General features: G+C 51.5%; 1 protein-coding gene across 1 annotated transcript in view; it reads left to right on the plus strand.

Annotated features, from left to right (window-relative positions):
* The window catches only part of LOC132574471 (solute carrier family 12 member 9-like), a 188,501-nt gene that overhangs the window by 161,329 nt on the left and 15,075 nt on the right, over positions 1 to 12,097 (plus strand). The window contains exon 11 of the mRNA XM_060242823.1: positions 6,734 to 6,908. Within this exon, the coding sequence (XP_060098806.1) occupies positions 6,734 to 6,908 (175 nt within the window). The remainder of the gene's footprint in view (positions 1 to 6,733; positions 6,909 to 12,097) is intronic.

The following is a 12,097-nucleotide window of genomic DNA, read 5'->3' on the forward strand; positions in this document are numbered from 1 at the left end:
GCGTGAGCTAGCTCACAGATTTTTTATCCTCCAGCTCACACAGTTTTGTCTTCGCTCAGGAAGGATGACCCCAGACCACACTAATTTAAGCAGTAGCTCACAGCTTTAATGCCAGTAGCTCACAACTTTATTGCCAGTAGCTCACAAAGTAGAATGTTTGCTCACAAGACTCTGCAGCTTAGAGGGAACATTGTTACTGACCCAAGGCCATTCCAGCAGCTGCAAGTGGAAGACTGGGGAATCAAACCTGGTTCTCCCAGATAAGAGTCCACACACTTAACCACTACACCAAACTGACCCAAGGCCATTCCAGCAGGTGCAAGCGGAGGAGGGGGAATCAAACCTGGTTCTCCCCGATAAGAGAGCTCTGGCTGACTCAAGGCCATTCCAGCAGCTGCAAGCAGAGGAGTGGGGAATCAAACCTGGTTCTCCCAGATAAGAGAGCTATGGCTGACCCAAAGCCATTCCAGCAGGTGCAAGTGGAGGAGTGGGGAATCAAACCTGGTTCTCCCAGATAAGAGTCCACACACTTAACCACTACACCAAACTGACCCAAGGCCATTCCAGCAGCTGCAAGCGGAGGAGAGGGGAATCAAACCTGGTTCTCCCAGATAAGAGTCTGTGCACTTCACCACCACACCAAACTGGCTCTCTCTTTCTCTCCCTCTCTCTCTTTCTCCCCCTGCCCCTCCCACCGCCATTTTTCTCGTTCAGCCAGGGTCACGAAGGTGCCCACAACCGTCAGTCCAGTCCAATTCATTTTGGCAGCTCAGCCGTAGGAAAAAGGAGACCCGGAGCAGGTGGATAAAAGCAAGCGTCAAAAACACCGTTTGGGGATTTTCCCCTTTTCGACCTCTCGTCCGCAGCCCCGCGGAGCTGGGGGTTTTGGCCAGAAGCCAGTGGCAGATTGGATGCCGGTGGGGGAGGAGAGAGGGAGAGAGAACGGGAAGAGAAAGAATGAATTTCTCCGCTGCGCGTCTGGGGTAATAACATTTACTCTCCGGGGTGATGTTACCCCGACGGACGCTGATCAAATGCACATGTCCTCGGTAGTGAAGACAAATGCCGGCAAGCCGGGAACATAAATGCATTAGCTTGCCCTGAGCTCTGCTTTGTCAGAGTGACATATACGCATGCAGGAGGCACAAAGAGAAAGGCAGGGGTGGCCAGTGGTAGCTCTCCAGATGTTTTTTTTTGCCTACAACTCCCTTCAGCCCCAGCCAGCATGGCCAATGGCTGGGGTTGATGGGAGCTGCAGGCAAAAAAAAATCTGGAGAACTACCGTTGGCCACCCCTGATCTAGGAGATTCTCTCTGATTCAGAGAGAAGGACGGGGTATAAATCTGCAGTCTTTCTCTTCTCCAGGGTCATCTAGTCCAGTCGTCCCCAACCTTTTTGGCACAAGGGACCGATTTTGTGGAAGACAATTTTCCACAGACCGGGGGAAAGGGGGGGGGGGGGTTAATGGTTTCGGAATGATACAATTATACGCTATTTTGGTGTGGCGGTTAAGTGTGCAGGCTCTTATCTGGGAGATCCGGGGGTTTGATTCCCCACTCCTCCACTTGCAGCTGCTGGAATGGGTCAGCCATAGCTCTGGCAGAAGTTGTCCTTGAAAGGGCAGCTTCTGGGAGAGCTCTCTCAGCCCCACCCACCTCACAGGGTGTCTGTTGTGGGGCAAGAAGACAATGGAGATTGCAAACCACTCTGAGACTCTTATTCAGAGAGAAGGGCAGGGTATAAATCTACAGTCGTCTTCTTCTTCTGATACTTTGCCTGGTGCCCACCTTGCGTTATTATAAAGTGGGCAGGGCCAGGTGGGCTTTGTCCCAGCAAGGCTTCTGATTGGCCACTGGAGATTTGATTGGCTGTGCAGATTGTTTCAGCTGCCACCACAACACAAGGATCTTCAGTGTGTGTCTGAAGGCGAGGTACGGCAGCCATTTTGGATCTGAAGAAGAAGACTCCAGACTTATCCCTCGCCCTTTCCTCTGAATCAGAGTCTCAGAGCAGCTCACAATCTCCTTTATCTCCTTCCCCTACAACAGACACCTTGTGAGGTGGGTAGAGCTGAGAGGGCTCTCACAGCAGCTGCCCTTTCAAGGACAACTCTGTCAGAGCTATGGCTGATCCAAGGCCATTGCAGCAGGTGCAAGTGGAGGAGTGGGGAATCAAACCCGGTTCTCCCAGATAAGAGTCCGCACACCTAACCACTACATCACACTGGCTCCCTAGGAAGAAGAAGAAGATGATATTGGATTTATATCCCACCCTCCACTCTGAATCTTAGAGTCTCAGAGTGGCCCACAACCTCCTCTTTCATTCTCCCCCACAACAAACACTCTGTGAAGTAGGTGGGGATGAGAGAATTCTCCCAGAAGCTGTCCTTTCAAGGACAACTCCTGGGAGAGCTATGGCTGACCCAAGGCCATTCCATCAGCTGCATGTGGAGGAGTGCGGAATCAAACCCGGTTCTCCCAGATAAGAGTCCGCGCACTTCACCACGACATCAAACTGGCTCTGGAATGGAGCGGCACTGCAGTTGCTGTGCCCTGGATGCCACGTGGTCGAAAACGGGCCCGTGTGCGTAACACTTGCAGACTCAAAGCAAACGTATGCAGTTTTGCCTCATGGCAGTCTCCCAGAATGAAACCACATTGGCCTGTGCCCGGCACAACTCTCTGCCTGAGCCCACCCAGCCTCCATCACGGCCGCTGAGGCGCTAACAATCTGGCGCTAACATGGAACCACACCCCTCCATCAAGGCAGAACTGCCGGCATATGGTCCTGTCAGCGGCTGCCACCCCTCATTATCCCCTCAGCGCTGGCAAGGGCAGTGGGGCGCTCAGGCGGAACCCTCCTCCTGCCAATCCCAGGGCTGACAGGCAGGTGCCACGTTTCCCTCACGCTCCCCATCTGCCTTGCCTCACGCTGCCCCTTCATGCGTGGCCGGCTGAGGCAGATAAGAAGGGAGGAGGCTCCCTTCCGGGGAGGGCCGAAGGAGGGAGAGCTGGCGGCTGCCAGAGTCGATAGGGTGCTGCAGCTGCAATTTTGCCCCGGAGAGAAATTTGAACTGAACTCTGCCCGTCCTACAGCCACAGTGTCTGGGGAACTTCAATGGCTGCCAGGATGGTTCTGAGGAAATCGTGGATTAGAGTCCAGCAGCACCTTAAAGACCAACATAGTTTCCAGGGTATAGCCCAGGGGTGGCCAAACTTGCTTAACGTAAGAGCCACATAGAATAAACATCAGATGGTTGAGAGCCGCAAGACATGAACGTCAGACGTTTGAGAGCCGCAAGACATGAACGTCAGACGTATGAGAGCCGCAAGACATGAATGTCAGATGTTTGAGAGCTGCAAGACTTGAATGTCAGATGTTTGAGAGCCGTAAGACACAGAAGAACATAAGAGAAGCCATGTTGGATCAGGCCAATGGCCCATCCATTCCAACACTCTGTGTCACATAAGAACATAAGAGAAGCCATGTTGAATCAGGCCAATGGCCCCTCCAGTCCAATACTCTGTGTCACATAAGAACAGAAGAGAAGCCATGTTGGATCAGGCCAATGGCCCCTCCAGTCCAACACTCTGTGTCACATAAGAACATAAGAGAAGCCATGTTGAATCAGGCCAATGGCCCCTCCAGTCCAATACTCTGTGTCACATAAGAACAGAAGAGAAGCCATGTTGGATCAGGCCAGTGGCCCATCCAGTCCAACACTCTGTGTCACATAAGAGAAGCCATGTTGGATCAGGCCAGTGGCCCATCCATTCCACCACTCTGTGTCACACAGTGGCCAAAAAAATTATATACACACACACACACATATATATAGACACACTGTGGCTAATAGCCACTGATGGACCTCTGCTCCATATTTTTATCCAATCCCCTCTGAAGCTGGCTATGCTTGTAGCCGCCACCACCTCCTGTGGCAGTGAATTCCACATGTCAATCGCCCTTTGGATGAAGAAGGACTTCCTTTTATCCGTTTTTACCTGTCTGCTCAGCAATTTCATCGAATGCCCACAAACGTCAGATGTTTGAGAATTGGAAGGAAGGAAGGGAAAAGAAGAAGACGACATTGGATTTAGATTCCGCCCTCCACTCAAGAGTCTCAGAGCGGCTCACAATCTCCTTTACATTCCTCCCTCACAACAGACACCCTGTGAGGTAGATGAAGATATTGGATTTATATCCCGCCCTCCACTCCGAAGAGTCTCAGAGGGGCTCACAATCTCCTTTACCTTCCTCCCCCACAACAGACACCCTGTGAGGTAGATGAAGATATAGGATTTATATCCTGCCCTCCACTCCGAAGAGTCTCAGAGCGGCTCACAGTCTCCTTTCCCTTCCTCCCCCACAACAGACACCCTGTGAGGCAGATGAAGATATTGGATTTATATCCCGCCCTCCACTCCGAAGAGTCTCAGAGGGGCTCACAATCTCCTTTCCCTTCCTCCCCCACAACAGACACCCTGTGAGGTAGATGAAGATATAGGATTTATATCCTGCTCTCCACTCCGAAGAGTCTCAGAGCGGCTCACAGTCTCCTTTCCCTTCCTCCCCCACAACAGACACCCTGTGAGGCAGATGAAGATATTGGATTTATATCCCGCCCTCCACTCCGAAGAGTCTCAGAGGGGCTCACAATCTCCTTTACCTTCCTCCCCCACAACAGACACCCTGTGAGGTAGATGAAGATATTGGATTTATATCCCGCCCTCCACTCAAGAGTCTCAGAGCAGCTCACAATCTCCTTTCCCTCCCTCCCCCACAACAGACACCCTGTGAGGTAGATGAAGATATTGGATTTATATCCCGCCCTCCACTCTGAAGAGTCTCAGAGCAGCTCACAATCTCCTTTCCCTTCCTCCCCCACAACAGACACTCTGTGAGGTAGATGAAGATATTGGATTTGTATCCCACCCTCCACTCTGAAGAGTCTCAGAGCAGCTCACAATCTCCTTTCCCTCCCTCCCCCACAACAGACACCCTGTGAGGTAGATGAAGATATTGGATTTATATCCCGCCCTCCACTCCGAAGAGTCTCAGAGTGGCTCACAATCTCCTTTACCTTCCTCCCCCACAACAGACACTCTGTGAGGTAGATGAAGATATTGGATTTGTATCCCGCCCTCCACTCTGAAGAGTCTCAGAGCAGCTCACAATCTCCTTTCCCTTCCTCCCCCACAACAGACACCCTGTGAGGTAGATGAAGATATTGGATTTATATCCCGCCCTCCACTCTGAAGAGTCTCAGAGCGGCTCACAATCTCCTTTATCTTCCTCCCCCAAAAGTGAGATAAAAATGAGACTGGGAGGTGGAGTGGGGCTGGGAGAGCTCTCCCAGAAGCTGCCCTTTCACGGACAAGCTCTGTGGTAACTATGGCGAAGGAAGGAAGGAAAATAGATGGGAAGAGGGGGGTGGAAGAAAGCAACTTTAATGTATTCACGCTGCCGGCTGGCTTAGCTTGGAAAAGTGATTTCAGTAGACAAATGCGTTCTCCAAGCTGGCTGATGGGGCAGTGGGGGCTTTTAAGAGCCTCACGATTTATTTATTATTTATTGATTATTTTCAATTTATAGTCCTCCGTTCCCGAAATGAACTCTGGGCGGGTAACGACAATACATGCGAAAGAGCCACGGTTCAGCCACCCCTGTTGTAAGTTTTCAGGTGTGAAAGCTCCCTTTCAGCAGCGTGAAGAAATTTTTGAAACTTCTTCTGCCTGTGTGTTCCTAGTCTGTCCCAGGCTTTCCACTTGAGAGCAATTCGAAACAGTCTGGGAGGTTCTCCTCCGGCAAAGGCTCTGAGATATTTTTACAGGAGACAAAAGGCTTTTTTTGAAAAATACAGTTTCTGAGGGAAATTCTGCATGCGTCGAATCAGTCTGTGAGACAAATGCGGAAAACCGTTCAGCTCCGCTTCCAGTCTCATTTTTACCCCACTCCTCTTCCAAGGAGCTTCGAAATATGGTATGTGAGTTGAACCTCAAGTGCTCGTCTCCACCAGCAAGTGGATCCCTCCATCCACCTTCTAAACTGTAGAAACTTGGGGGGGGGGGGGGGGCTGAGGACTGCATTTCCCCCCACTGCTGCCACCATTACCTGGCGACATGGTCCTAGGCCTAGTGGGGCCTACAGGCTCCAGGGAAGCCTGTGTTAGAGTAGTTACAGAGCCGACATTTCCCAGGATCCCTTCTGTCCCTCTGATTGGGTGAGCAGAAATTTTGGAGGGAAAACTTGCCCAGTGAAAGCTAGAGAGGTGGGACCTGGGAGGCAGGAAATAAAAGACCTAGATTCAGACAGGGAAATGTTCTCTCCGGATAGGCTGCAGCAGGAGGGTTCTCTCACCCAAGGAGTGGTGAGTCTATCGTTACTAGAGGAAGGGGATGTATTGCTAGTTGCATCAGGGCTTTTATTTTCTTTCCACCGCCTTTTACCGTTTTTCCATTTTCACAGTTGCATTAATAATTAAAACCACTTGTTTGTTTTTGAGTATTTACAAAAAACTTCTTCTTCTACTACTACCTGGGTCCTCACATCTCCTTGGTCACGGACAGAAGGTGTTTTGTTAAGAAGAAAGACAGAGGAGTTGGGCGGGTGCTCTGGGCCCTCCCAGAGAGACCCTTACCTGAGGGGTGGCAGCAAGTCAAAGGCCCTTCCTGGTCCCCTGCTTGTGACACGTGATTGGACGACTCAACTGCCCTTATGCTTTCCTACCTCCCAGGTCCGCAAGTACCTGCTGATGCTGGACATCCGCAAAGAGCATGTCAAGTTTTGGCGCCCGCAAGTGCTGTTGATGGTCCGGAACCCGAGGACTTCTGTGCGCCTCATCAGCTTCATGAACGACCTGAAGAAAAGCGGCCTGTATGTGCTTGGCCACGTCGAGCTGGATGATTTAGGTAAGGGGTGGCGGTAGAGGGAGGAAACGTGTGGCGTTCATGATTGTCTTCGCGTATCAGTTTACAAAATCTAAACTGGGGTGGCCAAACTTGCTTAATGTAAGAGCCACACAGAATAAATGTCAGACGTTTGAGAGCCGCAAGACAGGGAGGGAGGGAGGAAATAGATGGAGGGGTAGGGGAGAGAAGGAGAGGTGGAAAGAAAGCAACTTTAACTTTCAATGCATTCTACAAGCCGCCAGCCGGCTTGGCTTGGAGAAGTGATTTTGAAGAGACAAATGCCTTCTCCAAGCTGGAAAACAGGGTGCTAGACCTTCAAGAGCCACACAATATCTCTGAAAGAGCCACATGCGGCTACCGAGCCACAGTTTGGCCACCCCTGGTCTAAACCCGTTCCTTTCTGCCTTCATCCAGGATGGTGAACTGGGGCAAGCCTTCAGGTGCCCCAGTAGTGGTACCATTCCTCAGGTTTTCTCCAAAAGTCAGCCAGAGCAATTGGATTAGTTACATAAGAACATAAGAGAAGCCATGTTGGATCAGCCCAATGGCCCCTCCAGTCCAACACTCTGTGTCACATAAGAACATAAGAGAAGCCATGCTGGATCAGCCCAATGGCCCCTCCAGTCCAACACTCTATGTCACATAAGAACATAAGGGAAGCCATGTTGGATCAGGCCAATGGCCCCTCCAGTCCAACACTCTGTGTCACATAAGAACATAAGGGAAGCCATGTTGGATCAGGCCAATGGCCCCTCCAGTCCAACACTCTGTGTCACATAAGAACATAAGAGAAGCCATGCTGGATCAGCCCAATGGCCCCTCCAGTACAATACTCTGTGTCACATAAGAACACAAGAGAAGCCATGTTGGATCAGGCCAATGGCCCATCCAGTACAACACTCTGTGTCACATAAGAACATAAGAGAAGCCATGTTGGATCAGGCCAATGGCCCCTCCAGTCCAACACTCTGTGTCACATAAGAACATAAGAGAAGCCATGTTGGATCAGGCCAATGGCCCCTCCAGTCCAACACTCTGTGTCACATAAGAACATAAGAGAAGCCATGTTGGATCAGGCCAATGGCCCCTCCAGTCCAACACTCTGTGTCACATAAGAACATAAGAGAAGCCATGTTGAATCAGGCCAGTGACCCATCCAGACCAACACTCCGTGTCACACACCAGCCAAAACCAAGGTACCATCAGGAGGTCCATCAGTGGGACCAGAACTCTAAAAGCCCTCCCACTCTTGCCCCTCAAGCATCAAGAATACATGGCATCACTGCCCCAGACATAAAAGAAGCCACGTTGGATCAAACCAATGGCCCATCCTGTCCAACACAACACTCTGTCACACAGTGGCCAAAACCCAGGTACCATCAAGAGGTCCACCACTGGGGCCAGAACTCCAGAAGCCCTCCCACTCTTGCCCCTCTTCAAGCACCAAGAATACAGAGCATCACACTGACAGAGTGTTCCATCGATATCTTGTGGCTAATAGCCACAAATGGGCCTCTGCTCCATATGTATCTCCAGGCCCCTTTTGAAGCTGTCTGTGCTTGTATCTGCCACCACTTCCTGCAGCCACTGTGTGAGACAGGATGCTGGACTAGATGGACCACTGATCTGATCCAGCAGGGATCTTCTTCTTTTGTTCTTATAAAGGCCTTGACCTCTATGCCTTGTTGTTGGACCTCCAGAGGAACTGGTTGGCCTCTGTGTGAGACAAGATGCTGCCCTAGATGGACCCTCACTGGTCTGATCCAGCAGGGCTCTTCTGATGTCCTTATGAAGGCCTCGGCTTCTCTGCCCTGTTGCTGGCCCTCCAGAAGAACTGGTTGGCTACTGTGTGAGACAGGATGCTGGACTAGAAGGACCACTGCTCTGATCCAGCAGGGCTCTTCTGATGTTCTTATGAAGGCCTTGGCGTCTGTTCCCTGTTGTTGGCCCTCCAGAGGAACTGGTTGGCCGCTGTGTGAGATAGGAGGCTGGACTAGATGGACCCTCACTGGTCTGATCCAGCAGGGCTCTTCTGATGTTCTTATGAAGGCCTCGGCCTCTGTGCCCTGTTGTTGGCCCTCCAGAGGAACTGGTTGGCCCCTGTGTGAGACAGGAGGCTGGACTAGATGGGCCCTCACTGGTCTGTTCCAGCAGGGCTCTTCTGTTGTCCTTATGAAGGCCTCAGCCTCTCTGCCCTGTTGTCCTCCTGTCTCACACAGTGGCCAGCCAGTTCCTCTGGAGGGCCAACTACAGGGCACAGAGGCCAAGGCCTTCTTAAGAACATCAGAAGAGCCTTGATGGATCAGACCAGTGGTCCATCTAGTCCAGCATCCTGTCTCACACAGGGGCCAAACAATTCCTCTGGAGGGCCAACAACAGGGTAGAGAGACTGAGGCATCAAAAGAGCCCTGTTATAAAGGCCTTGACTCTATGCCTTGTTGTTGACTCATCCTGTGAGACAGGATGCTGGACTAGAAGGACCACTGCTCTGATCCACCAGGGCTCTTCTGATGTTCTTATGAAGGCCTCAGCCTCTCTGCCCTGTTGTTCCTCCAGAGGAACTGATTGGCCACAGTGTGAGACAGGATGCTGGGCTAGAAGGACCACTGCTCTGATCCACCAGGGCTCTTCTGATGTTCTTATGAAGGCCTCAGCCTCTCTGCCCTGTTGTTCCTCCAGAGGAACTGATTGGCCACAGTGTGAGACAGGATGCTGGACTAGAAGGACCACTGCTCTGATCCACCAGGGCTCTTCTGATGTTCTTATGAAGGCCTCAGCCTCTCTGCCCGGTTGTTCCTCCAGAGGAACTGATTGGCCACCGTGTGAGACAGGATGCTGGGCTAGAAGGACCACTGGTCTGATGGTTCAGTTGGACCAGTCGTCTGATCCAGCAGGGCTCTTCCGATGAGCACACAAGGCCTAGAAACTGCCTTTCCCTCCAGGTTACAAATTCTGGGTTTTGCAGGTTCATTGTCATCTCTGACAACGCGCGAAACACAAGCATGACACAACAGCTCGGGCCGATCTTTTCCGAGCCATTCAGCTGTAACCTCTGGGAGGTCAGGCAGTTGCTGACACTGGGCAGTCGGCCGCCCTTTGCTCACGCCCAGTTGCAGGTGAGCTTTTCAGAGTTAACGGCTCATAGACGCACCGGTTTCGGGTGCTCAGGCGCCAGCCAAACACGTCCGCAGCCGCGCAGGGGTGCGCGCCTCATGCTCAGTGGCGTGCGTTTGCCTAACTCCTGTCCTTTGTGCTCCAAATTGATTTCTTCGCCGCTTTTGTGAAGGCCTCAAACAGGGCCCCTCCTGGAGTCATTCTGGTTTCCATGGTGACTAATGGATTTTTTTTTTTCTGAAAGGGGGAGAAGCACTGGGAGGGGGAATTGTTAATTTCATTTTTCAACTGCGCGGAAAAGAAAGAGAGAGAGAGATCAAATCTAAATGATTGTGCAGATCACAGAGTATAGGCATTGCAGGTTAGCACCTAGGAACGCGTCTGCGGTGAGAAACACCTTTCACGCTGAGGAGCGGTGACTTGGGACCACTTGTGAAACCTCTCCCAGAATGGGCCGTCGATCACAAATCACAGCTTTGAGTAGGGTTGCCAAGTCCAATTCAAGAAAGATCTGGGGACTTTGGGGGTGGAGCCAGGAGACTTTGGGGGGTGGAGCCGGGAGCAAGGGTGTGACAAGCATAATTGAACTCCAAAGGGAGTTCCGGCCATCACATTGAAAGGGATCACGCACCTTTTAAATGCCTTCCCTCCATTGGAAATAATGAAGGATAGGGGCACCTTCTTTAGAGGCTCATAGAATTGGACCCCCTGGTCCAATCTTTTTGAAATTTGGAGGGTAGCTTGGGGGAAGGCACCAGATGCTATGCTGAAAATTGGGTGTCTCTATCTCAAAAAACAGCCCCTCCAGAGCCCCAGATACCTGCCGATCAATTCTCCATTATACCCTGTGGAAATCAGTCTCTGTAGGGAATAATGGAGCGCCCAAAAGACATCCCCCCCCCCGCTTTCTGATGACCCTGAAGTGGGGGGGAGGGCCTCCAAACCGGGGGATCCCCTTCCCTCACCTGGGGATTAGCAAACACTAGAAATAAACCACTGCGTTTTTATGTTGCAAATGAACGCTTAAGCGATTTCTTTCACGATGATGCAATTATACCATCATCATCACAAACCCAAATTCATTAAACGTCCATAGAAAAATCAAAAAGTTATCTCACACCGCTCTTGTAAGGTAGTACTTTCAAAATCAAGATGTTATTTCACGTCACTCTTGTAAGGTAGTACTTCCCAGCCAACTGTGTCAGTTCTCCTTCGCTTGAAAGACGTAGACAATATCCACGCTTGTATAGGATTCCTCCTACGGGTAGCAGACCGAAGTCTGACAGGTGTGGCGGCTACACACACCCTAGGCTCAGTTCTGTGTTTCATTCACCTTCCACTGGCCGCTTTTCTTTTAGCTTCGGAACCAGCGCTAAAGGCAATCGCTCACACATTTCAATACAATGTGGGGTTTTTTTTCAGCTTGCACGAATGGTCCCCCCCCCCCACCGCCTGGGGATTGGCAACCCTCGAGCCCCGTTTCACAGCCCTCCATTGAGGAAGTCGGCATCGGGGTGGGGTGGGGGTGCAGCATGACAAAGCAAGGAAGCCGATATCACAGCACGGAACGCTCTGTGCTGATCTTTAAATAGGCTCGCGGAGAAATAATGGTTTTGCCAATCAGATAAACGCGACGAAAGGACTGAAAAGCCCCAAAGTCGAGGACACGCCGCAGCCGTCTGTGGCTAATGGCTGCTCGACTCCTGACTACAGGAGATGGAAACGGGGCCCCGCCTGGCCGTCGGTTCTGCCACGGGGGCTATGGGATGCTTACGAACATTCCAACAGGTGGTGCTCTTGGCAGGGAGGAGACGCAACAGGGGCAGAAGGTGGCGTCGATGCCAACCCGTGCGAGTGTTTCAGTTTTATGTTTATGAGCAGGGCTTCTTTTGAGCAGGAACGCAGTCCCGGCTGGCTTGGCATCAGGGGGCGTGGCTTAATACGCAAATGAGTTTCTGCTGGGCTTTTTCTACCCCAAAGCCCTGCGCGAAACGATGGTGGTGTCAGGGGGGCGTGGCCGAATATGCAAATGAGTTTCTGCTGGGCTTTTTCTACCCCAAAGCCCTGCGCGAAAC

The sequence above is a fragment of the Heteronotia binoei genome, chromosome 6, assembly GCF_032191835.1.
Source record: "Heteronotia binoei isolate CCM8104 ecotype False Entrance Well chromosome 6, APGP_CSIRO_Hbin_v1, whole genome shotgun sequence".
Lineage (NCBI taxonomy): Eukaryota > Metazoa > Chordata > Lepidosauria > Squamata > Gekkonidae > Heteronotia > Heteronotia binoei.